This window comes from Trachypithecus francoisi, unplaced genomic scaffold (genome assembly GCF_009764315.1).
Source record: "Trachypithecus francoisi isolate TF-2019V2 unplaced genomic scaffold, Tfra_2.0 Lachesis_group13, whole genome shotgun sequence".
In the NCBI taxonomy this organism is placed as follows: domain Eukaryota; kingdom Metazoa; phylum Chordata; class Mammalia; order Primates; family Cercopithecidae; genus Trachypithecus; species Trachypithecus francoisi.
The window spans coordinates 27,258,284-27,285,305 of NW_022681458.1; the positions used below are offsets into that span (position 1 = coordinate 27,258,284).

General features: G+C 35.1%; 1 protein-coding gene across 3 annotated transcripts in view; it reads right to left on the bottom strand.

Annotated features, from left to right (window-relative positions):
- The window catches only part of SPAG16 (sperm associated antigen 16), a 1,188,211-nt gene that overhangs the window by 489,313 nt on the left and 671,876 nt on the right, over positions 1–27,022 (bottom strand). For 2 of the 3 annotated variants that reach the window (XM_033230389.1, XM_033230388.1), the window contains one exon: positions 25,242–25,427. The exons of the other annotated variant lie outside the window; for it this stretch is intronic. In XM_033230389.1, the coding sequence (XP_033086280.1) occupies positions 25,242–25,427 (186 nt within the window). The remainder of the gene's footprint in view (positions 1–25,241; positions 25,428–27,022) is intronic. 3 annotated transcript variants of the gene reach the window in all.

Below are 27,022 nucleotides of genomic sequence, written 5' to 3' on the forward strand. Positions count from 1 at the left end.
AATAAAAATGGCACTATAGAAAACAGTTTATAGCTCTTCTAGACATTAACCTACAGTCACTGTGGGACACAGCAATTCAGCTCCTAGTTATATACCCAACAGTAATGAAAACATATGTCCAACCTAATGCACACAGGACTTAAAACCTAGATGACAGGTTGATAGGTGCAGCAAACCACCATGACACATGTATACTTATGTAACAAACCTGCACATTCTGTACGTGTCTCCCAGAACTTAAAGTAAAATAAAAATTAAAAGAGAAAACATATGTCCAAACAAAAACATGTACATAAATATTTCATAATTCATAATAACCAAAAAGTAGAAATGTTTCAAATGAATGGATAGATAAATGTGGTATGTCTATCTGATACAACAGTATTTGGCAATAAAAATGGATAAGCTATTGATACATACTATAACACTGATGAACTTTCAAAATATTATAAAAGAAACCAGTCACCGAAGGTCACATATTTTATGATTCCATTTATATAAAATGCTCAGAATAGGCAAATCTATAAAATGGAAAGTAGATTAGTGGTTTTAAGGAGCGAAGATTGCGCCACAGCACTCCAGCCTGGCAACAGAGTGAGACTCTGTCTAAAAAAAAAAAAAAATTAGGAGTGACTTTTCATTAGTGTGGAGCCTTTTTTTAGTGTGATAAAAGTGTTCTAACACTGAATTATAGCAATGGTTGCACAATTCTCTGAATGTACTAAAAATACTGAATTGTAAACTTTAAATGAATAAATTTTGTGGTATGTGTATTATATCTATCTATATCTATTGCATGTGATTTGTTTGCTGACAACATTCATTTAGGCATTTATTCTATTTTACAGTTTCCACAATTCACCCTTTTCATGACATCGCCCTTTCTTCATCATTGCATACAATCTTTTGGTTCATTTAATGAATTGCTTTGAGTACTTTTTAATTTTTTTTATGTAAAGGATGCCTTTTTAACCCGATAATTTAGGGTCAGTTTTTATGGATATGGAATTCTTGAATTATAATTTCTTCCTTATAAAACTTCTACTTGAAAGTTTGTTAATATTTTACATAGTAAAAAATTCTGATAAACTTTATGAAAAACATTCATTTCAGAACGCTAATAATTTTAAAATATTTTCTTAAATTTTTCCTTAAATTGATTTCTCAATTTCATTTTTTAAAAATTTCCAAATTCACCATGATGTATGTGTGCACATGTTTGTGTCCCTGTGTGTATAAACATTTTTACCCTAATTTTTCTAAGTATTGTGGAATACATTTGTGTCCCAAGACCTAAATGTTTCTGTAGCTCTGGGAAACTTTTTTGACATATTACTTTTTTATATACTTTTACTTCTGTAAGGTTTTCTCCTTTTCCTAAATGGCCCTCAAACTATTTACTCTTTATAATTTTCCTTTGGATGTCAAAATATTTATTGTTTTGCTTGTTTTCAGTATGTGTTTCTTGTTTTCTCTGAATATTCAGATATTTTGATTTTTATTTAAAGTAATCTTTATTTCAGATTGTTCCCATATGAAGTATTAAATAAATTTTCTAAGTTTTGGGGAAATAAAAATATAGTTTTACACATTCCTTTCTTGAAGAAATATTCACAGAAAGACCTTTATGCTGATTCTTCACAGTGTACTTCTTTTGAACTCCTGGTCCTTTTCATCATATATGTAACATTTCTTACTTTGTTCATGCTTAGTAGAAAGCAATTATATGTGTTCTATATCATTTTCTTTCTTTGGGAAGGTTTCTAAAATTATGTGTTTATCTGTCTAGTTTATTAGTTTTATTCCAAAAGGGCTGAGATTTTAAGATATCTGGTGATTGAAACTTGTTTTAAAATTCTTCTTACACATTAGAAAAGAGAATAAAGCTACAGCTAACCTAGCCTTTTGACAGGCAGCTTTCTCATCTTGCCAAAGGTTTGACACCCACATTTCAGCAATTGGTTATTTCTATGAAGTCCAAATTATCTTTAAATGGATCTACCAAGGACAGTATGCCTTATATTTCTTAGCCATCCATCCATGGTTAGAATGGGTTCCGTGATCTATCATTCTGTGGTTCCCAACTTAGCATTAGGGATTGATCTAAGGAAAACTATTCCAGAGTCTATCTTTAATTCAGTTCTGACTCTTTCAAATTTGAGTATGTCTGTGTGTTGGCCCAGTGAGGAATCTTTTCTACGTTCTCTTCAGACAAATTTAATCTTGCATGTGAAGATTTATAAATTGGATAGTCATTAGTTTTTAGCATGCACATTTTCAGCATCTTATTTTTCCGTGTTGATCTAATTTCATTATTTTATTTACATGCTTTCAATAGAAAATATGGAAGGCATAGCATTCCATGTATGGTTACAATTGTCTTTGATGACCAAAAATCTCTATAAACCTCTCCTTGTTTTCTGAAGCTTGATGATTATTCTCTATTTTCCTTATTATATTTTTATGTATTTCTGCATTATCTCATGCCCTTTAAAATATGTCCTCCATATCACTATTTCAATTTTCTTCAATATCAGCTATGCTTTTAATTTGTTTTCAATGCCTTTTTGTGTTCTCCTTATATTCAGTTTTCTTTCAATTATCTGTAGTCTAAAGCTGATTCAAAACAATTTTCTGAAGAGAATCCTTGTACCTCCAACTGGTAATCCTTTAGATCATCCCTGAATGGATGCCCGTAAGTAAAATTCTTAGAATATATTAATTTATCATGAACAGCCACTCTATGAAACTCATCATTACAACCATTACAAGGATATTCTTGATAACATCATTTAATGCACCTGCCTATGTTCTTTGATGAACTTCATCAGTTAAAACCCTTCCTTAGTGCCAATATAGTTGTGTGTCTTTGTTTTTAATATTTGGTTTTAGCAAATCTCAAAACATCCTCAGTTATACAAATGAAAATAACTATGTCTTTTGCTTGGCTATTTGAAAGCTTAAATATGGATGTGTGACTCAACATCAGTCAGTGAGTTATTATAGAATGCATTTTGGCATATTCCTGGCTTGATTTATCTCCTCAGTGTTTATCCTTTATTTCTTCCAACTTTAATTTATACTCTTTTGTCATATTTTGTTTATCTTTGTAAACTGGTTTAAATCTTTTTTGGAAAGAAGAGAATATAAATAAATCAAATGGAGTGGGAATTAAGCCTGGCTCAGGCATTCTTTGCCTCTTATTCATATTTTCTGTTTTGTGTGCTTTTGTCTTTTGTATATGGTATAACTATTTAAATTGAGAACAGGAGAAATCATGGCAGGCTCTGCTATGTTGTTGCCTTGATCTTGAATGTTTCTCTCCTTTTAGGAGATATGCTACGATTAGACTCTAAATTCATGCGTATGCTATAACTTTTGCTATTCCTAGATGAATTTTAAAATTTAGTTTATTATAATTGACCTTTCTATTTGAAAGTTTATTTTGTATTATTATGATAAACAAATTTTAAATGCTACAGGCTTTTATAAATATGAAGGAAAGTACATTTTATACTTCCTAAAATTTTCCTCAATGTCCTTACTTATCAGGGTTTACATCATTCCTAAACTATGAAATCTTGAATTTCAAATAGGAGAACTTGACTCCTAAGCCTTGAAGGTTTGTATATCGGAATGGTATTTTAAAAATCTTGCTTATCAAACTAAAAATGTTTCAGAGAATAAATATTAATCAATTTATGCTAAATGTATTATTAAAAAAAAACTGTCAGGCTAGGGGTGGTGGCTCACACCTGTAATCCCAACACTTTGGGAGGCAAAGGCAGAAGATCACTTAAGCACAGGAATTCAAGACCAGCCTGGGCAACATAGAGAGACACTGTCTCTACCTTCAAGGTCCCCCAAAATTAGCAGGGCACGTTGGCACAGGCCTGTGGTCCCAGCTACTCAGAAGGTTAATATGGGAGGATCACTTGAGCCTGGGAGTTTGAGACTGCAGTGAGCCGTGATCACGCCACTGCACTCCAGTCTGGGCGATAGAGCAAGACCCTGTCTTGAGGGAAAAAAAAAGAAAAGAAAAGAAAAGAGAGAGGAGGAGGGAGGGAGGGAGGCAGGAGGCAGGAAGGGAGGAAGGGAGGGAGGGAGGGAGGGAGGGAGGAAGGAGGGAAGGAAGGAAGGAGGGAGGAAGGAAGGAAGGAAGGAAGGAAGGAAGGAAGGAAGGAAGGAAGGAGGAAGGAAGGAAGGAAGGAAGGAAGGAAAGAAGGAAACTATGGCTGTTCTAAATAATATGTGTAAAATAATCTTAAAGTACAAAGGCAATCTAGAAGCTACTGATGTTAGCACAATGCCCCACGCACCTTTTAAACAGGAGACTCCATTGTTAAAGGGCGGTGTGACCTGTATTCTTATTCCAATTGAAACAATCAAAGAAGAAGAAAAGGCTTAAACATGAGATGTGAGACTGTGCATATCTGCCCCTCAAAATCTCATACATGTTACAGAAAAACGTCTGTAACTGTATGAACAGAAAAAGGTCACTTGAAAGTTTGAGGGTTTTTTTTTTTTCCAAATCTCGTTTTTCTTAATTCTTAGAAGAATAAAGAAAAATAAAGATACATTTGCAAAGACTGCTGCGGGCCACAGGAACTGGAATCCAAATGAGAAGCATTGATATGTATGAAGCAGACGTTGCATGAACCTTTTCTTTGAAATAATGTGACCAGCTTAATTAATTCTAGCTAGAATATATTAACAGTTTATAACAGTTTAATATTCAGGTGAATCCTCCTTCTCATGCTGTAGAACTCATGAATAAGAAATATGTGTCAGTTCATGTCACCTAACTACAGATATATGCAGTGAAGGAAGCTGCAGTTACTTCTGATCCTACATTATAGATTTTTCTGTCATCTGAAAAAGGCTACATTTTGTTCACACGTGTAAGAATTGTACTCACTGAAGTATAGTTATTCATGAAAGATTTGCCAAAGGAGCAGAAAGAAGTTATTTCGATTAATGTTCATTTTAGAAAATAACCTGAATATTCTGCTTCATAATTCCTCACCAGTATGTAGGCTCACAAGCATCTTTGTACATAGTTTTTGTGTGGATTTAATTTTGTCAGACTAACATGTGCTTTCATACACCTCATTATGCAATCAAAATAAAGGCCTATGTAGGCATGGTAAATAATTTAGGAGTTAAATATTCAGTGAGAATATTCTGTCAGTCCTACAGTCAAAACTTATTTGCTTTGATGATCAAGGTTGAGTACCAAAGACCTCACAATACCAACAAATGTACATTTGAAGGTGAAGGGTTGTGATCTGTTTGGCAAAATGTTTTTAATTTATTAGAGATTTGCCATGTTGGATGAGTAAAAAATGCACGTTAAAAAGAACTATTGTAGGCCGAGCACAGTGGCTCATGCCTGTAATCCCAGCACTTTGGGATGCCGAGGCAGGTGGATCATGAGGTCAAGAGATCGAGACCATCTGGCCAAAAATGGTGAAATGCCATCTCTACTAAAAATACAAAAATTAGCTGGGCGTGGTGGCACACCTGTAGTCCTAGCTACTCGGGAGGCTGAGGCATGAGAATCACTTGAACCCGGGAGACATAGCTTGCAGTGAGCCGAGATCACCCTACTAAACTCCAGCCTGGTGACAGAGAGAGACTCCGTCTCAAAAAAAAAAAAAAAAAAAAAAAAACTATTGTAGCTAACTAGTACCTTTGCTCCTTAAAATGATAAATAACTGTATGTATTATTTTCATTCAATATGAACAATCTTATTGCTCTGTCTTCTAAATAATACACTACTGTCTGTAAAGAGAAAGTTTCAAAAAGTACTCAGAATTATTTAGCCCACATTCAGTTTAGGTGTGCAAACATAAGGTCAAAGAGACCCTATCAAACAATATAATAACAAAAAGAAGTTCTGAGGGACTAATTAGTTAAGTTCAGGCACTGAGGGATATGTACCTTTTTAAAAAGAGAGGAGTCTTGGAGAAGTAATTTAACTGTTTGCAATCTTTGGCAAAAAATGTAACAGAAATATATGTATAAAATTCATTTATTTTGAAAAGGGAAAAATATTTAAGAATAAATTATAAGGTAAACTGTGAGACAGAGAATAAAATAATATGGCATCAGATTAGGGGCTCCATGGAGTATTTTAAAAGAGAGAGACAAATCAGGTGACTGTCACATGGCAGAGAGACAGCAAAGATAAAGAGAACTAGAGCAGAAGTGTGAATGCTTAATGACATAGAACAAATTACTCATAAAAGCTAGTGTTGGATTACTCAATAAAAAGATAATGCATATTCCTAAGCCACCAGCAAAGCATCTGCATCAAATTGGGGAGGTGGTCAAAGGCAAAGACAAAAACAAAGAGAATTAGAGAGTGAGAGAGAGAATTTTTAAAAAGAATTTTATATTCCAAATACGAGCAAATAGAGTAGCATCAATGGGGTCTTCATGAGAAGTCATATTTTGATGGGATTTGTTACACACTTCCTTTATCGTTTGTTTTAATTTTTAAATTTTGAATTATATGCAGAAATTCATTTGTGTGTCTGTTTATCTTTGTGTGTGCTTAAAGTCATAAAAACTCACAGCTTGACCCTAATAAGGAAAAAAAAAAGTTATTAAGCTATTAAGTTATTAAGTTATTAAGCTATTAAGAGTTTGAGGTTAGACAGGAATATTTCTTAGAAAACAATAGTCCCCAACTCACATTTGATGGGAAAACTATAGATGGATTGCTGGAGAAGAGTCTAGAGGGAAATTAATTCTGAGAAGTTAGCATGAGTAAGTAAGAGGAATAAATTAGATACTACTGAGAATCAAAAATAAAAAAATGCTAGAAAAGGAATATAGCAATTGATGATCAGTGAAGGCAGTTTAAAGTAATTTTTAGATTAGGGGAAAAATAGGACTGGCAAGACAAGGAAAATAGAACAGTCAAAACGATTTTGAAAGAAAAAGAAAAATTGCTGAAGGAATCACACTATCTGACTTTAAGACTTACTATATGGTTACAGTAATCAAAACTATATGATATTTGTGAAAGACTGTACATCGATCAGTAGAATAGAATAGAGAACCAGAAGCAGATCCACATAGACTACTGATTTTTTCTTTCCTCAAGGTAATTGTTTCTGTGCCTTTCTCAAAAATTAGGTACTTTATTTGTTTTATTTTTGCTTAGAAATTTGCATCATATGGTGTTGGAAAAATTAGAAATTTACAAGCCAAAAAAAGTGTCCTTAACCTAACAAAGGATGTATATTCAGAATACACAGGGCATTTCAACAGAAACTAAACAGTTAAGAAAACAAACCAACCAATTAGAAAATAGGCCAAAAATTAAAGTTACCTCACCAAAAAAGACATATAGATGGCAAGTAAGTATATAAAAAATGTCTAACATTATTAGCCATGGTAGAAATACCAATTAAAACCATTATGAGATACCACCACACGTTAGAATGGAGAAGATAAGAAATACTGATAGTAATAAATGCTGATAGAATGCAGAGAAATGGGATTTCTCATTATTGCCAATCATTGTGTAAAACACCACAGACTAGAAAAACAATTTGCACTTTAAAAAATAATGTTAAACATATATTCAACATACAACCCAGCACCTGCATTCATGGGCACATATTCTAGAGAAACGAAGACTCATCTTCAAACAAAACCTATATGTAAATGCTCATTACAGCTTTGTAAGATTCCCAAACTGGAAATATGCCAGCTATCCTTCAAGGAGTGAATAAATAAACTGTGATGTATATAGACAATGGGCTATTCTTCAGCGATAAAAAGGAAGGAACTATTGATATACACAATAGTTGAATAAATCTCAAGGATATTATGCTAAATGAAAAAAAGCAAATTTCAGATGGTCACATACTATATGATTCTATTAATATAATAATTTTGATTTGACAATGACAGTGATCGAGAACAGATCAGGGGTTGCCAAGAGTTAAGAGTTGGGGGAGATTATGATAATTAAGGGGTAACATGAAGGAGTTTTTAAATGGTTGTGGACCAATCTGTATCCTGATTATGGTGTTGGTTGCACTGGTTGCTCTAATCTACACGTGATACAATTTTGTAGAACTATACACACAGCATACCAAAAAAACAGCATGTAGAAATTGTTGAAATATGATTGAGGTCTGAGTTTGAGTTAATAATATTGTACCAATGTAAAATTTCCTAATTTTGACAATATGCAATGGTTAGGTAAAATATTATCACTGGGAAAATTTGGGTGAAGAGTACTCAGAAACTATCATTTTAAAATTTATTCTTAGTTTTAAACAAATTCAAAATAAAGAGATATAAAAGAGTAATAAGAATAATCTAAAATATATAGAGCAGAGAAATATGCTTAGTCTAAAATCATTCTAACTATCAATTTGCAAAAATTTCCCCAACAGGCCGGGTGCGGTGGCTCACGCCTATAATCCCAGCACTTTGGGAGGCCAAGGTGGGTGGATCACGATGTCAGTAGTTCAAGACCAACCTGGCCAAGATGGTAAAACACAGTCTCTACTAAAAATACAAAAATTAGCTGGGCATGGTGGCATGCGCCTGTAGTTCCAGCTGCTCAGGAGGCTGATGCAGGAGAATTGCTTGAACCCGGGAGGCAGAAGTTGCAGTGAGGTGAGATGGTGCCACTGCACTCCAGTCCGGGTGACAGAGAAAGACTGTCTCAAAAAAAAAAAGAAGAAGAGAAAAAGAAAAAAAATTCCCCCAACAATCTATGTATAAAAATTAAGACAAAAAGTCAGGTCAACTTTTCTCCTAGAAATGATGTGAAAAGTTGTGTTTAAGTACCTAGCTCGACTGAAAAAGCATCAATTCTGTCATATAAAATATGGTAAAAATATACCTACAATACTACATTTATATTTGCAAGAAAGTGATTATAAGAGAAATAAAGGGCTAGAAAGAAAGTGTATTGTTTGCAAAATGGTTGCTATCTTAGTCAGTTTGGGCTGCTGTAACAAATATATTAGGATCTGGGTGGCTAAAATAATAAACACTTATTTCTCACAGTTCTGGAGGCTGGGAAATCCAAGACTAAGTTGCCATCAGATCTAATGTTTAGCAAGTGCACAATTCCTGCTTTGCAAATGACTGTCTGATGGTTAATACTAGGAGATTAACATTTGAGTCAGTGGACTGGGGAAGGCAGACTCACCCTTAATCTGGTGGGCACCATCTAATCAGCTGCCAGCAAGTATAAAGCAGGCAGAAAAACATGAAAAGTTGAGACTGGCCTAGCCTCCCAGCCTACATCTTTCTTCCATGCTGGATGCTTCCTGCCCTTAAACAACGGATTCCACGTTCTTAAGTTTTGAGACCCAGATTGGCTCTCCTTGCTCCTCCAGCTTGCAGACAGTCTATTGTGGGACCCTGTGATTGTGCAAGTTAATACTTAATAAACTCCCATATATATATATATATACTTGTGTGTGTATATATATATGTATATATACACACATATATATGAAAGACATGTATATATATACACACATATATATGAAAGACATGTATATATACAGATACATACATATATACATAAAATGATATATATACTTATACACACACACACACACATACATATATATATATCCTATTAGTTCTGTCCCTCTAAGGCACGCTAATACACTGTCTTATAGTATTTTCACGTGGCAGAGAACAAAGAAGAAAGAAACAAAGTCTTTCGTGTCTTTTCTTTTTTTTTTTTTTTTTTTTTTTGAGACAGAGTTTTGCTCTGTTGCCTGGGCTGAAGGGCAACGTCATGATCTCTGTTCACTGCAACATCCACCTCCTGGGTTCAAGCGATTCTCCTGCCTCAGCCTCCTGAGTAGCTGGGATTACAGGTGCACACCCCCATACCTGGCTAATTTGTTTTTGTATTTTTAGTAGACACGGGGTTTCACCATCTCATGTCTCTTTTTATAAAGGCACAACTCCCATTCAAGAAGTCTCCATCCTCATGACCAAATCACCTCTTAATGGATCCACCTTCAAAGACTATTACATTGAGAATTTAAGCTTCAATATATGAACTTTGGAAGGACACAAACATATAGCCCATAGCACTCCATTCCTGGGCCCCCACAATTCATGTCCTTCTCACAATAAAATATACATTAATTCCATGCCAACAGAAATGCTGTACCTAATCTTGTATCAAATCTAAAGTTCAAAGCCTTCTCTAAATATGACCTAAATTATATATGGTTGAATCTTGAGGTATTGTTTATTATGAGCTAAAATTCCTCTCTCCCTATGAACACATGAAACCATTTATGTACTTCCAAAATAAAGTGATAGGATAAGGCATAGGACAAATATTTCCATTCCAAAATGGAGAAATCAGAAGAAAGATAGATGTGTCAGGTCTCAAGAAACTCCAAAACCTAACAAGGCAAACTCTACCAGAGCTTAAGCCTCAACAATAATCCTCCTGAATTGATGATGCTCTGCCTCTGGACCCAGTGGGATGGAAGTTTTGCCTGTGTAGCATTGCTAGGCAAGGAACACAGGCCCCAGTAGCTCTGCCAAGTGGGGGTCATGACTCCATGGCTCAGGACAGCCTCTGTATAGCCTATTGGAACCAAGAATATTACCCCATCCATTGGTGGGTTCACATATTGGTCTTGCCCTTTAAAGTAGAGATAGAGTCAGCCCTGTCCCCCAGGCCCATGTACTCTGGGCCTTTGGTGAGAATGGCAGCCCTGATAAACTCTGAAAATGACTTGAGAGTCATTCTTCTCTTGTCTTGAAGAATAATATGTGTTTGCAGTTGAATAGTTCAACTGTCCAGTGCTATAGGGTCTAAGAAGTCCAACAACTTTTCTTCACTTTATTCCATTTTGGTGCCAGTATTTCTGTGGTGTATTTCCATCTCTATACCTGGCTTCTGTTGAGATGTCTGATTAGGTTCTTGGATCACATTCATACTAATCTTCTTATGAAATGGTAGCCTGGCCACACGCTTTGTGTGCCCTGCAACTTGGATAGGCTAAGAATTTTCCAAATCTTTAAGTTTTGGTTCCTTTTTGCTTAGTGATTCCTTCTTTCTCTTCAATTCCTTTTGCTCATCACACGTTATAAGCAGTCAGGAGGAACCAAGCTGATCCTTTAAAACTATACATAGAAACTTTTTTAGCTAATATCCACATGTGTTGCTTGCAAATTCTACCTTCCACAAAATACTAGAACATGAATACAATTCACCAAAGTTCCTTGCCACTTTTTTAACAAAGACTGCCTTTTCTCTGTTGTCCAATAACATATTAACCATTTTTGTCTGAGATCACATGAGACAAAAATGTGAATATGAGAATAGCCTTTATTGTCCATATTTCTGGTGACATTGCATGATCACTTATGTAATCTCTAATACAGAGACCCTTTCTAGCTCTCTTCTTTACTTTCTGAGCTCTTACCAGAGTCACATTTAAAAGTCTGCTCATAGCAATATTATCTTCTTTCAGCACGTACCTCAAAATCTTTCCAGACTCTACCCATTACCTACTTCCAAAGACACTTCCATATTCTCAGGTATTTGAAATAGTAGCACTCCACTTCTAAGTACCAATTTCTATATTAGTCAGTTTGGGCTGCTACAACAAAAATACCACAGATGGGGTGATTTAAATAACGAACATTTACTTCTCACAGTTCTGGAGGCTGGAAAATCTAAGATGAGGTTACCAGAAGATCCAGTGCCTGGTGAAAGCCCACTTTCTGGTTTGTAGATGGCCATCTTCTCATTGTATTTTCATATGGTGGACAACAAAGAAATTAAAGTCTCTTGTCTCTTCCTACATAAGGGCACTAATCTCATTCACGAGGGCTCTACCTTCATGATCTAATTAATTCCCAAAGGCCTCACTTTCAGATATCATCCCATGGGGGATTTAGGCTTTAACACATGAGTTTTGGAGGGACACAAACATTTAGTCCATAGAAGTCGCCATTATTTCTTTTCCTATATGCACACTTTTGAGTATTCCACTCCCACATGAACTATAATATTGGCCATGTGACTTGCTTTGGTCAATGATACAATAGTAAGTAAAGGTTTGAATAAGTTCTTGTTAATTGGAGCTTACTTTTTCTTGCTGCTAGCCCATTTCTGTCACTGTGTGGAAATGAGGTATCACATAGAAACTTTCCCCAGCTGTTCCAACTGAAGCTAGAAACAGGTGAATGACTATTCCAGACTCCCCAGCTCCAGGTAAGTCAATACAGAAGAAATACCCAACCAACACCCAGAGAAAAAGGAAATATAAATCACTGTTGGATTTGGTGGAAGAATAAAAATGTTCTACTATTTCTTCTATTTGCTCAGTGAAATAAAAATCCATGTTGTCGCTCAGAGAAAAAGTGACTGGGGAGAATGTTAGGGATCTGAGGAGAAAGGTATGAAATACTCATCTCATATTGTAGAAAGTTAATTGATAGAGAAAATTCAGTTTTTCAACTTGTGAGTTGAGGTTATAAACATGAAATGAAACATGTCAGCCTGATTCTGATTTTTTTCCATAGCCATGGTCAGCTGAACAGATGTAGGCAAAGCAGGCAGAGAATTAGGTTTAGCCAGAGTTGGGGTTTTGACAGGCAAGAAATGTGGAAGAAGAGAGGGGCAGGAAATTGAAACTATGTGAGGAAGACCTTGGCATCTACTCAGGGGAAGAAGGAAAGAATAGGAAGGCTATTATCAAGGGCAAAAAAATAAAAAGGTGTAAACAATTAATTACTAATACTGCTGGTATCAAAGAATTGTTGCAGTGAGTTATTACAGTATACAAGCTGGAGAGAGAAGAAATGGTGCTCACAGTGTAGAAAATGTAAAATCAAGACTTGAAAGAAGTTGGAACCAAGGGAGGAAGGAACTGTGAGGCTAGTGTGTTGGCTGGACTTGCAGATTGGATTCAATATCCATGTTGCAAACAAGGATGACAGTAAGTCAAGTGCTATGTTATTCAAACTATGATGAGAGTAATGAAGGGGCCAGTATAGGACTAAAATGGAAGGGAAGCTAACGGTATAGTCACAAAGCAAGTACGTATAAAAAGCTGTAATTTTGTGGGAAGAGAGAGGAAGTAAAGTGGTCTAGACATGAAGAGCAGGAGGGAACATAAGTTATTAGTTAAGATATTAATTCAACAAATGTTTACTACTTTCCCAGTATGTTCCAAGCTCAGTGTTTTGGCTACTAGAAACCCATTAGTGAAGAAACAAATTTCACAAATTTTAAAATTTTGCAAAATTTTAAAATAAATTATATTTATATACCTCAGTGATAGCATCCACATGCTTAACATTCATTATGATTATAAATCTTCAGAGAAGGATTAAAAAGAAGGAGTTACAGGCTCAATTAGAAAAGGAAATTGATATTCTCAAAGGATGGATAGCCAGTATAAGCAAGAAGATAAATTGTACACTGAAGGGACTGAGGATATAGAATATTTTGTTGACGACAGATATTTAATTCCAAACCATGCAGTGGAAGGAGATCAGAGGTAAGTGAGAGATAGAGTCTGACTGGTGGATATATGAACAATATCTAGAATATAATGGCTGGCATTTTTGTTGTGACCCAGATAAATAAGGCTGTTAATTTAATGAGATTAATCCCGATGGCCTCACAAGAGAAGGTGAACAATCATTTTCAATTTAGGGATTGGTTCCTTGGTGGTTTGTAAGAATATGAACATAGATAATGAGAATCATTATAACTCAGGTAATGAAGAGATAATTTGTTGTTAGAGATATCACTGAAAGCCTCAAGTCTAACACAATGTAGGCTGTTTAAAAATAAGTTAGGATAAAATAAGAGTTGGGTTAAGAAGTTATTGCATATATAATTTATGTGTATTTGTTAATGAAAATGTTATTTGTATAAGAGATTTACAATTCATAAAGATTAGGAACATAGGTACTATTATTGGGGTGCAGATATATAATTTATGATTATAGTTTTGCATAGACATATGCTATATTAATTTATGTAGGTAAAGTAGTGAAGTTAATTTATTCTGGAGATACCGGCATCAATATTTTCTAAAAAGTGCATTTGATTTGTGACCAGAAGCAGGTGGCTCATGCTTGTAATCCTCTCTACTCTGGAGAATAAGGCAGGAGGATCAATTGGAGCCAGTAATTGGATACCAGCCTGGGCAACATAAGGAGACCGCTATTCCTAAAAAAATAATAAATAAATACATAATTACCCAGGTGTAGTTGTGCCTGCCAGTAGTCTCAGCTACTCAGGAGGCTGAGGCAGGAGGACTGCTCGAGACCAAGAGTTCCGGGCTACAGTGAGCTATGATTGTACCACTGCACTCCAGCCCAGGCAACACAGCAAGATGCTATCTCTAAAAAAACTTTTTAAAATTTTTCACAAAATAGCTAGAAAAATACACAATGAAATAAATCATATGTCACCTCTAAAACTGGAACCACTAGAGGTTTTCATAAATGTGTCAGATATTTTGGCACAGCTAATTTTAAAACGTTAAATGCCCACTTTTTTAATGGTAGTTATGGCTGTTATATAATTACATGGTATGTGTTTCTAGGTTAAAATTTTGTACCTTTTCAAATGCATATTTATAAAATTACCATAAATTTTCAATAGTACGTGTATGCCTTGAATTTGTAGATAAGAAATTTTACTAGGACATGTATTGAAACAAAATACAAAAGATAACTATGTCATTCTACATCTTCAACGTTAAATAGGAAAACACTATTTTTGGATTCCTCTGATTTTGTCTGCATATGTAAGACATAATTTGTACTAGCCAGAGATAAAAATTTTAAACATAAACAGGTTGAGATACAGCACATCTTTATATTATTATCTCTAATTGTTATTGCTGAATAGCATTTTATATAGATTCTTGCTAATGTGTACATTTCTAAAATTCACTATTTTCTTCCTTACTCAAAACAAAAAGCAAACGGACATAATAATCCCAAAGCAAATTGAAATAGAACCATCACAGGAAAGCTTGCTCTTCATGTGAAAACTGCTTCAAACGATATTAATTGGGTGGTTTATGTGTGACAGGTACCTGAAAAGAATCCTAATGCTAGTGAAAACTAAAATCATCTTTGTAAAAATAAAAAGACTTGGCACCATTTTTAATGTTCACCTCATTGGTGGCTTATTACTCCGAAGGTTCTTAATTCTTTCCATTAATAGAGAACTAGGATTCATTCATGACATCTGAGGAAGACAGTCACTCTCAGTGATACCCCCTTGTCATCTCTAGTGGAAAGGAATTAATCTTTTGATCAATGGCCAAGTCAGGGAGCTTGTCTAATGATTTATAAGCCACAGGTAACCAGTGACACTTTCCTCTATAATGTAAGCTACACAAGGACAAGGGTCTGGACCATTCCATTCAGTGCTATATCCCCAGCTCCAGGGATATGACTTGGTGCAGAGTTGGTAAATATTGGATAAATAAACAATCAGTTTCTAAGTAGGAGTGATTTTTAGTAATTACTTGTCAAATCTAGTGAAGGATATAAGAAAGTATGGAAAAAATCAGGAATATTTTTCTAGAAGGTAGAATTCTGCTGGAGGTATTGGTTCCCTCATGACTCATTCTAGATTGCATGGAGACCAAAGATTATTCCATGGTTCCTTGACTGAAGATGGTCCGGTCTTTTTATCCAGAACACAAGTTAACAAGTTTTGCTCTTTTTGATAAGTGTTAGGATTTTGCATAAACTCATGTCAGACAATGGGAGGTAACACTACTTAAATTTTCTATTGAAATTATATTTTCTAGTCCTTTAAGAGAAAAAAACTCCTCATCTTTATTATCTAAATAGAAATGATTTTCCAGCTTCCTCTCACTCATAGGTGGGAACTGAACAATGAGATCACTTGGACTCGGGAAGGGGAACATCACACACCAGGGCCTATCATGGGGAGGGGGGAGGGGGGAGGGATTGCATTGGGAGTTATACCTGATATAAATGATGAATTGAGGGATGCTGACGAGTTGATGGGTGCAGCACACCAACATGGCACAAGTATACATATGTAACAAACCTGCACATTATGCACATGTACCCTAGAACTTAAAGTATAATAAAAAATAAATAAATAAAATAAATAAATAAAAAATGATTTTCCATATAACAGTATAGTTTAACAATAAGAAAGTAGTTTAATTCTGCCAAAATTGTATTGCTTGCCATTTTTTATGTTTAGTAACCAGTTTACTTATTTTATTTTGATTTGATGTCCTTGGACATTTGATTTGTTTCCATAGTAATTGAATCAAATTTTAAATTTTTATTTAAATTAAAACCATTTTAATAATTACAAAAACAAAGTTTTAGGGATATAATAATAATGGTTGCTGTCTGAAATAAATGGTTTTAAAAGCTCGGTTTTGGAGTAATAGATAACACATATTTTGATTGAAATTTAAAATATTTAGGATAGTTACATAATTAGTTTTTGCCACTCTATAATTAATTTCTGAATAAACTCACTTCATCAATACAAGTAAGTATACATAAATGTGTGAGAATACACACACACGCATACATGTACAATTAAATCTTAAATATAAAACAAACGTGATTTTCATTTTTTACCTCAGGTGGACTATGGCTACATATCATTTTATTTTAACATACATTAGTGCAGAAATACACTAAACCCTGTTAGTTATCAGCATTGAGGAGGACTAAGACTTATGCTAAGACTTATGCTAAGACTTACGCTAAGACTTAGACTAAGACTTTGACCAGATTATTTTGTGTAGAGTTGGAGAAAAGGTGTTGCATATTTTACATGGGAAAGTTCTTGCTTCGATTGGCAGTGATAAAGCAGAAATTTATCATGTCATAAACCATATATACATTCACTCTTATTGGAATATCTTTAGTTTCATTTGTACTCATTCTAATTATGTCTAATATATAGCTTTTTTTGGTTTATGAGACAACAGAAAGTGTTCATTATATAGCATGTTAGATCCAAATTATACAATTCAGTGATATGTAATAGCATTTACTGTAGAAAGGAATAGGGATGAATTTTAAAATCCTAAAGACATTTACCTTTTTTTAAAATTATTGATCCATGTATACTGGTATCAAAGAACATTCACATCAAGTTTATCACAGTGGACATTTGCTTGAGCCATTCTTCACACATACACACAAAGCCATATTGAATGTGAGAAGAGATTCTCAATTTTTCAATCATGACATAACTTGCTAAATGAAATCTGAACTTTAGCTTTAATACAATTTTCTTCATAAGGTAGATATTTCTTGAATAGTGCTTTTTAATTATGTGCTTTTGAGGGGAAAGGAAATGAAAAAATATATGCTGTATTCTGTTTTCTTCACTTTTTGTGCTTATTTATGTGTTTATGCTCCATAATACTCAGGTATCATTTCAAGCCCATATGTCAAGGGGGAACAATTCATTTGAATGTACTTGAAAATCCAAGAAGATGTAATAATTAATTATCCTGGTGTAACAGGAGAAATTGATCACAAGAGGTCAATTTCAGTATCTTACCATTTCTTATAATGTAACGTAATTATGTTTCAAGCATTACTTTGACAGTCTATTAATATATACCTTGGGTGCCCTTTCAAGTATAAGAAGGCAAAGTGGGGATCTTTACAATATAAGACAGGTATTAATGTACCAATAATCCATGCCCTTGAGTCTTAATATTTCTTCTTACATTATGGTGTTTTAAACCCATTAATATTATACAATATATCCTCCTTTGCTAGTATAGCCAACTTTGCAAATGAAACATAAAGAACATAAAATATACTAATGGAACATTGTGTGTTACAAATACTAAACTCCATTGTATTACTAGTTTGGTGCTATCTTATTATTATTTATTTTGTAATAAGAACATTTCTTTAATTTTAGAGTCCACTTTCATGCATTATTTGCCTTCCCCTTCAAAATAATAGTATATATCATTAACAGAAGGTGATTCATTACAACAATCTTAACATTTCACATCTCCTGTTTCTTAATTTATCTGTTTTCTTTACAAAGAGACTTCTGTTTCTGTCATCTCATCCAGCACAGGGGTTATAATTGGCTACATAATTACTAAAATAAAAATGAAGTGATGCTAGGAAGTGTGCAGAAGTGAAACATTCCATTTTCTTCAGTGGAAATGTTAGATGAACAATGAGAAGGCATTCCTCATTCTGTTATGGTTTCTGGATCACCAGTTGATACACCTGGTTGGAAAAGCCTTTCATAATGTTTATATTAGTGTCCCAGTATAAAGAGAATGAGCCTTTGCTTTTCAGTTGTATGAAAATGTAACAGGTCATTTGTTTTCTCTCTCTCACACAATTCACAGTACTTCAGAAACTCCTGTTGTCTTTATCTTTCAAATCTATCCGGAATACAATTTTTCTGACCTTCACTATTCTCATGGCTAAAACCTTCTACATCTTTGGCCTGGATTGTTACAACAGTTCCCCAATGGGTCTTTTGCCTATTTTTAAGCTTCCACCCCTCCTCTGCCACTATCTAATCTCAAAACAGTAGCCAGAGTCATCTTTTTAGAATGTCAAAAAGATTGAGACTCTTCTGCTCAAAACCCTCTAATGATTTCCTGTTTCATTGATATTAAAGGTCAAAGTAATTGACAGGGGTTATAAGGACCTATGTTATATGTGTACACTCATTTAACTGCCTTACCCCCACCATTCTCTCATCTGCTCACTTTATTCCAGTCATGCTGGCCTCTTTGCTGCTTAGCAGTCACATAGGTCATGCTACCACCATAGGAAAGCTTCCTGATCAGAAGAGCTTGGCATATTCTCCTCCCAAATATCTACTTGGCTTGCTGCTTCACCTTATTCAGGTTATCCAAATGTCAACTTTATAACAAGAATTTTCTCGACCTTCCTGCTTAAAATTGCAAGCTTTTCAATGCCTGCTATACCTTTTCACCTTCTGTGCTCTATTTTTCCTCTACAAAATTTGTCAGCTCTAAATATTATATGTAATTATTAATTATTATCATTTTTCATTTGGCTTATTTTCTGCCTCCCGAAATAATGCCATCGACATAAGGGCAGAAGTTATTGTCTATCTTACTCACTATTATAGCTTAGTAACTAGAATAAGGCATAGAACGAAGTGCTCAATGCATATTTGTGGGATCTATAATCAAATAAATAAACCTGTGAGGTCAACCATGTGGAAGGTACTATTTTTATTCCATCAGCTTAACTACAATGAGCAAAACTCATTCCTATATGTGGTCAACGCTACATAAAATTTAAATTCTTGGTGTTTTTCATTATTTCAGTGAAAGCATCATTATTGAAACAGTGTCCTACTAATGGAGACACTTACAGTTGCATATTTTTATAACGGATAACTAGTCTTACAAGCATTACCTCCATGTAAACCAAGCATTCAACTTACACACGTTGCTATTGGCAAGCAGGACTTCATGGACTACAACAGCATTGAAATAGACAATAAAGATGGGAAGAAAGAAGGGGCAAGAGAAGAAAAAAGAGGGAGTAGACTAGTCATCTATTATCAGCACAAAATTTCCATTAGTACTCCTTCAAATAATTTGAGAACACTTCAGAGCTTGTCTTGGTTGCCTTACTAATATGCCATGAAGGAAAAACATATCACCTGAAAAGTATTCATGGGTGCCTATAGTAGACTAGGCAAGCAAAAATACTGTAACAAATAGACTGAAAATATAATGTCTCAGATCAAGTAGAAGTGTCTTATTTTTATTATTATTATTATTATTTTTGAGATGGAGTCTTACTCTGTTGCCCAGGCTGGAGTGCAGTGGCATGATCTCGGCTCACTGCACGCTCCACCTCCCAGGTTCACATCATTCTCCTGCCTCAGCCTCCTGAGTAGCTGGGACTACAGGTGCCCACCACCATGCCCAGGTAACTTTTTGTGTTTTTAGTAGAGACTGGGTCTCACTGTGTTAGCCAGGATGGTCTCGATCTCCTGACCTTGTGATCGGCCTGCCTTGGCCTCTAAAAACTGCTGGGATTACAGACGTGAGCCACCGTGCCCAGCCTAGAAGTGTATTTTCTTATTGCTGGAGAGTCCAGAGAATGTTGCAGGCTAACTGGAGTTACAAAATAGGGGTGGCTTTACTTCAAGCAGCTTGACAATTGTTCTGTCATTTTCAATAATAGGCTTCTAAGATTATTGTGCTCATTGTCATTGTTATGCCATTCCACCACAAGGCAGGAAGAATAAGGATATAGTGCCTGGTACTTTAACTAATATTCTATTGTACAGTACTTAATGACATAGACATACTTAACTAATTGAGGCCAAGAAATATCATTTAGATATACAGCCAAGTGCCTAACTAATATGGAAGAAGGAGCAAGTGGATTCTAGTGAAAAGCTAACAGTCTCTGCCACAGTTTGACCTTTTTCTCACCAAATATCTGTGTCATCCTTTCTTCCACATATAGAATATTCACTGACTTTCTTCCCTTCACAACCAAAAAAAGAAACATCCCCAGATCTCTTCTTCAGTTACTGCCTGTCTCACAGTTCATGATCTGTGGCTGACACACAATCTGCATCATTTGGTTCAACAGTGTCACTTGCATTATACGGTAACCAGTGAAACAAAATACAAGTTTTTTGCTTCCCACCACCATCACCACCATGAACACAATGCACCATTGTGAAGTAAGGACAGAATAACTGTAAAATAAACTGTAATACAGAAAATAGAAACATGGGAAACATACAAGCATCACTAGTCCAAATAGGGAAAAACTAGGCAGGCATCATGAGGAACTTTGCCGTGGTACTGAAGAAAGTTCCTTGACTGGACCATGGTTGACTCACAGAGGAGCACCTTTCCCCATTGTTCTTTGTGGCTTCTGGCTTAGTTCCATTGTAGGTTCCTTCTCGTTCATTATCCTCTGTGGCCATATTGAGATTGGTGCTATGGTCTCTGCCTTCCTTCTGAACTATGCAAAAATACAAGTCCACATTTTTGGATGCAAGTTTGGGGCTCTGAGGACTGTTTCACTGTTTGAAGAGTCAAGGGGGTTTAAGGATAGGCTCATAGTTTCTTTGTCAATCCAATTCTCTCAAAAATTTGACAGGTTTCTAATATAGTTGCTTCCAGGCAATGCAATGCCACAATAAGTACAAATTAAAGTAAACATAGTTCTTAAACCTTCTTTATTTTCCTCTTCCCATGTAATTGTAAGAGCATCAGACACAATACACTTAGAAATAAGGACCACAGATCTATCTCCCAACATTTGGGGTCAAGAAGCTGTTGAATTTTACAAGTCCGTCTGTTTCCTACTGTCCTTGGTACAAACCACCCAATTCTTGCCTGTGTAACACCTTGGTAAAACAGCTGGAATAGCTACATTCAGTAACATTTTGACTGTTTCCAACCCCCTTTCCTTCAAGTTACAAGCAAAGCAGGCACATGGTCTGCCTTCCAAATATCAGAGTAACAGTATGATATAACTGCTCAGCCAAATACCCAGCTACCTTGGAAGAAAAGCAGCCAGGAGTCAACTAGAATACCTGATCTGATATTATAAACATAAATGGTAGATGCATTGCATATTCCCTTATTGCTTCAAAATTGCTGCATTTTAAATTACTTGTAATCTCATTGAAGGCAATGGTTGAGTATGAGAATTGTCTTAGGTCTATAACACAGGCCAACACTGTTAACTCATTTGATGAATACTTATTGATTAATGTTATACACAAATGCCTCTAAATGCCTCTAAAGAAATACAAATTATTTTTTATAGCTGAGATATTTTCTGGTTTTTCTATCCCATTTTCATCATTTTATTGATTTGTGTAGGATAAGACAGCATAATTATATTATAGTTTGAATGTGGATGGGACAGGGAGAATATTTAGAATACTTTCGCCATACTTACTTGTTGATTCACTCTTTATTCATTTATGTGAGTAAACCACCATGTGCCATGCACTCTCTGCTTGGGTTACACTGGTGTGTATGTTTTCAAATGACCACTAAGTGAAATACATAACAATTTATATATCTGATCATTCAGAAGATAATAAAAAAAGCTACTGTTAATTATTCACAGAAACTTTGTAGAGTACGGAATTATTTAGACTGTCATAGATAATGGTTCACAGATTCTGATTAGCACTTAGTAAATACGAATCTTGATCTGAAATTTTTTATATTGTTGATGCTTCACAGTGATCCAACTTTTTGGTGAGGAACTAAATGGATGGTCTTACCAAGTATTGTCCAATTCTGAAACAGTTGCAGGGCTAGGGATAGAACACCAATCAAGGCTGTTCAAGACTGAGCCAGAAGCTTGAAGGAAAGGATGGGTGTGAAAAAAGAAGAATGTATTCTAAACTCTTTCTTCTCTGGTGACTAATACTGTCTACCAATATAAATTTGTTATTTATTAAGAACTGTGCAGCATGGCCAGGTGCAGTGGTTCACGCCTGCAACCCCAGCACTTTGGGAGGCTGAGGTGGGTGGATCACCTGAGCTCAGAAGTTTGAGAGCAGTCTGGCCAACATGGTGAAACCCCGTCTCTACTAAAAATACAAAAATTAGCTGGGTGTGGTGGTGTGTGCTTGTAGTCCCAGCAACTCGGGAGGCTTAGTCAGGAGAATTGCTTGAACCCAGGAAGCGGAGGTTGCAGTGAGCTGAGACTGTGCCACTGCACTTTAGCCTAGGTGACAGAGCAAGGCTTGGTGTGTGTGTGTATGTGTTTGTGTATGTGTGTTTATATATATATGGAATATATATATGGAATTATATATATGGAATATATATATATGGAATTATTCAGATTGAGTGTCATAGATTCCGATGAGCACTCAGTAAATATGAATCTTGATATGAAATTTTTTTGTATTGTTGATGTTTCACAGTGATCCAACTTTTTGGTGAGGAACTAAATGGATGTTCCTACTAAGTATTGTCCAATTCTGAAACATATATATATATATATATATATATACACACACACACACACACACACACACACACACACACACATATATATGCAGTATCAAGCCAAGAATATATGACACAGCATAGCATAGCTCCACAACCATCCACCTTATCAAGGCAAATAATCTCTTGCCTTAAGTAACTAAGCCAGTTCAAATAATGTACGAAATTTTGAAGAAAGACACTAGTTTTAGACATATCTATATAGTATTGATCTGAGAGCAATTATAAATTAGAGTTTGGTATTTTGTGACTCTGAAAGGCATATCAATAGCCACTATAGAAACAATCCATTTCTACTTTGTCAATACTTGTCCACTGCCTCAATGCCAAAATTAGTACAATTTTTTTTTTTTTTTTGTCCTTGATGATGACAGTGACCTCTTGACAGTGATGGGAAACTTGAAGTTTAAAGAATTTTGGCATCAATCAGAAGCAATTTTGGTCTGTTATATCAAGATTTATTGGGCACCAATGGGAAGTCAGTATTTGGATACCAGGGTCATAAAGAAAAGTTGCCAAGTCAAAGTGTTTGAAATCATTCCAAGTAGGGCTGAGACTACTGAGGATTAGTTTTTTAACCATAGTTTGCTTTTGAACACCCTAAGTAGTTAAGAGTTCTAAAGACATATCATATTTTAGAATAGATCACTGTTTTCTATTAAGATCCTCAACCAAGTCAAAAGTGATACAAAATTCAAATTAAATATTAGTGTTAAAATTCCATTGATCTATTGTAATATTTATGAAATCCAGTCACACCTTATAGAAATATAATAAAGAATTATACATGATTAGACATTCCAGATAAACAGTAAGTACTCATCTGAGAATTAAAAGCTATCTGAAATTGTCACTATTTCAGATAGACATAGGTCTAAAATATGTTGTTCACAATCACGTTTTCTCCTATGGAGCATGCTAATTTTATTTAGCTATAGCTTTATGACTCATGTGGATCATGCTACTTATCCACTAGTGCCCTGGATCTTTCACGGACTTACCAGGATACGGAACTTGCGCCTATCATTGTAACAATAATAATTTCACATACAGGATGGTAAAAACTGAATAAAGTTTCTAACTAAGTAACTAAAAAAAGGGAAAAGAGAACATTAAAGTTATCATGGAGATAACAACTTCAAGAAAGAGCTACACCCCTAGGACTGAGCGAACACAGGGAATAAGGTAGAAACAATCCATTTCTACTTTATTTGTCAATACTTATCCACTGCCTCAATGTCAAAATTAGTACAATATTTTTTTTTTTGTCCTTGATGATGAAAGTGAACTCTTGACAGTGATGGCAAACTTGAAGTTTAAAGAATTTTGGCATCAATCAGAAGCAATTTTGATCTGTTGAAGGGGGGACCTTCAAAATGGAACCTCAGTCCTTTGAGGAGAGGGCACTTCTCTGCTGTTATGGGTGTTCCTCTGATTGGATGGAGGCCCTTCCAGAGCTGGGACCACAGACTACTGAGAAAGTTTGATGGATGATATATAACCCCTTAGCTGAAGGAGTTAGCATATTTGATAGTAGCTACATTTGCCTCTTTGTATCATATTTGCAGATCTAACAGAATGTAATGAACACCCAAAATATATGGGTGATAGTAATTTCAATATTTTAAACATAAAGACTTTGTCTATCTTGAATTAAAATCAAAACATAACGCTTCCAAATCCACATGATACGTATAGGATTTTACATACAATACAATGTACTATTTCCTACAATTTGTGAATTAACAAGAAACATTTAATCAAGAATATCACAACATAACAAGTTAAGCATAAAGAAAATAATTAGTTCTGTTAGATTTATGTTCGTTAAACTATTAAATTTAACAGTACAGAGCGATAACAAGCCCGTGGAAAGCAGAACTAAAGATCCAACTCTTTAAAAGAAGTATTTGTTTCTATCCTGCTTAAAACAAACAGCTTTCCAATGAAGCAATTCTAATCTTATTACACAGGCTTGATCTTGATACTTGTATTTAGAAAGAAATTATTATATCAACAAAGATTAATGGAGTTAGAAATGGATTTCACAAAGATTATTTAAGTAACTCTATAATCTTATCAACTAACAGTTTCTTTTCATGTTTCCCAGGGGTAGCATCGAGGAAAAAAAAAAAAAAAAGAACTTTACCTATGTGTATGTATCAACACAGAGGATTAGTAATGTTTAAAGTACTGCTTACCTATTAACATCCCAGATTTTGCTAGTTTTATCCAGTGAGGAGGAAGCCACAAAATTGCCGCAGGAGTGCCACGTGCAGGACCATACTGCGTGACTGTGTCCTTCAAAGGTCAAAATGCAATCGCCTTTACGTAGATCCCATAATTTAACTGTAGTGTCACCACTTGAAGTAGCCAATTTGTTGCCACTATTTGCAAAAACATTAAAACACAGCTTGTTTAAAAACTAACATAATTAAGTTTTAAGAATACCGCATTCTATGAGTAATTTGTGTGTATGTGTATGTATCTGATTTATTTTTACTTATAGTGGCATATCTAAATGACTAAACATTATTATTTTATTTGGGTCTACACAATTGCTAACTTGAATTGCTTAGTAATTCAAGCTGAAGAGAGAAACTGCTGCTGTGCAGTTTCTAGATTAATTCTTCTAGATTCTTCTAAATTAATTCACTAAATCAGTGTTTTCGTTACCAATGTTTGTTTGGTTCAGCATTGTATATATTAGGCTCTGTGGATAATCGGACCTCAGAACAATACAAATTTAGAGATGGGCTAAATCAGTTTCAAAAACATAATACACTATGAAAGAGTAAGTCAGCATTGCTTATGTTTAGATTAATTAAATGCTTCAGGAGTGCAGTTTGGATGAAGGAAGAAGTAAATCAGGAATGAGAGATCTTTCAGTTAGATTATGAGAGATCAAAGAGATGTTTAAGGGCTGGGTGGTTGAGCATGACTCATTCAATTTTGCATTTCGGTAATTAGTAGACCTTAAAGCAGTGGCTTTCAAGTGGTGGACACAAAAGCTAGTTTAAGAAATGGGTAGGTTCAGGCTCGGACACGGTTGTTCACACCTGTAATCACAGCACTTTGGGTGGCTGAGGCCGGCAAATCGCCTGAGGTCAGGAGTTGTAGAACAACCTGGTCAACAAGATGAAACTCCATCTCTACTAAAAATACAAAAACTAGCCGGGCATGGTGGCACGTGCCTGTAATCCCAGCTACTCGGGAGGCTGGGGCAGGAGAGTCGCTTGAACCCAGGGGACAGAGGTTTCAGTGAGCTAAGATTGCACCACTGCACTGCAGCCTGGGTGACAGAGTAAGACTCAGTCTTAAAAAAATAAAAAAGAAAAAAGAAAAAAGAAATGGGTAGTTTTCAATGACACTAACAGAAACATCTAGTTGGTTGTGTGTGTGTGTGTGTGTGTGTGTGTGTGTGCGCAATATCAGCTGCAAGAAAATTTTACTTCCATCATCTTCTACACATCCTTCTGCAATGTACGCTTTTTAAATGTGTTCTCTTAGGTACTTTCTCTCATCAAATTGTTATAAACCACTTATTTATCCTCCTCCTCCCTGCCAGACTGTTTTACGATGGAGAATTGCATTTCATCTCTGTTTCTACAGCATCAAGCCTTATGACTGGCCAATTAAAGTGCTTAGCAAATGCTTTAGAGTAGGTAAATATATAAATGCATGCATGCATGAATGAAATTATGCTATAAATGAAGAAGAAAAAGTTCCTGGCATCTCTGACAGAGGGAATAATAGGATCAAAAAAATTTTCATTTTCTTGCTCATAGGCTTGGCTATTTTTCAGTTAAGAGGGAAATGTAATTGTTATCTGCAGCAGAGAAACAGTCACCATTAGAGAGGAAGAGCTTGAAGTTTCTGGAGAGAAGGTGGATTATATAGTGAGGATATTCTCATTTGAGTTAGAAAAGAATATGCAAGGGGCCGGGCACAGCAGTTTACACCTGTAACCCCAGCACTTTGG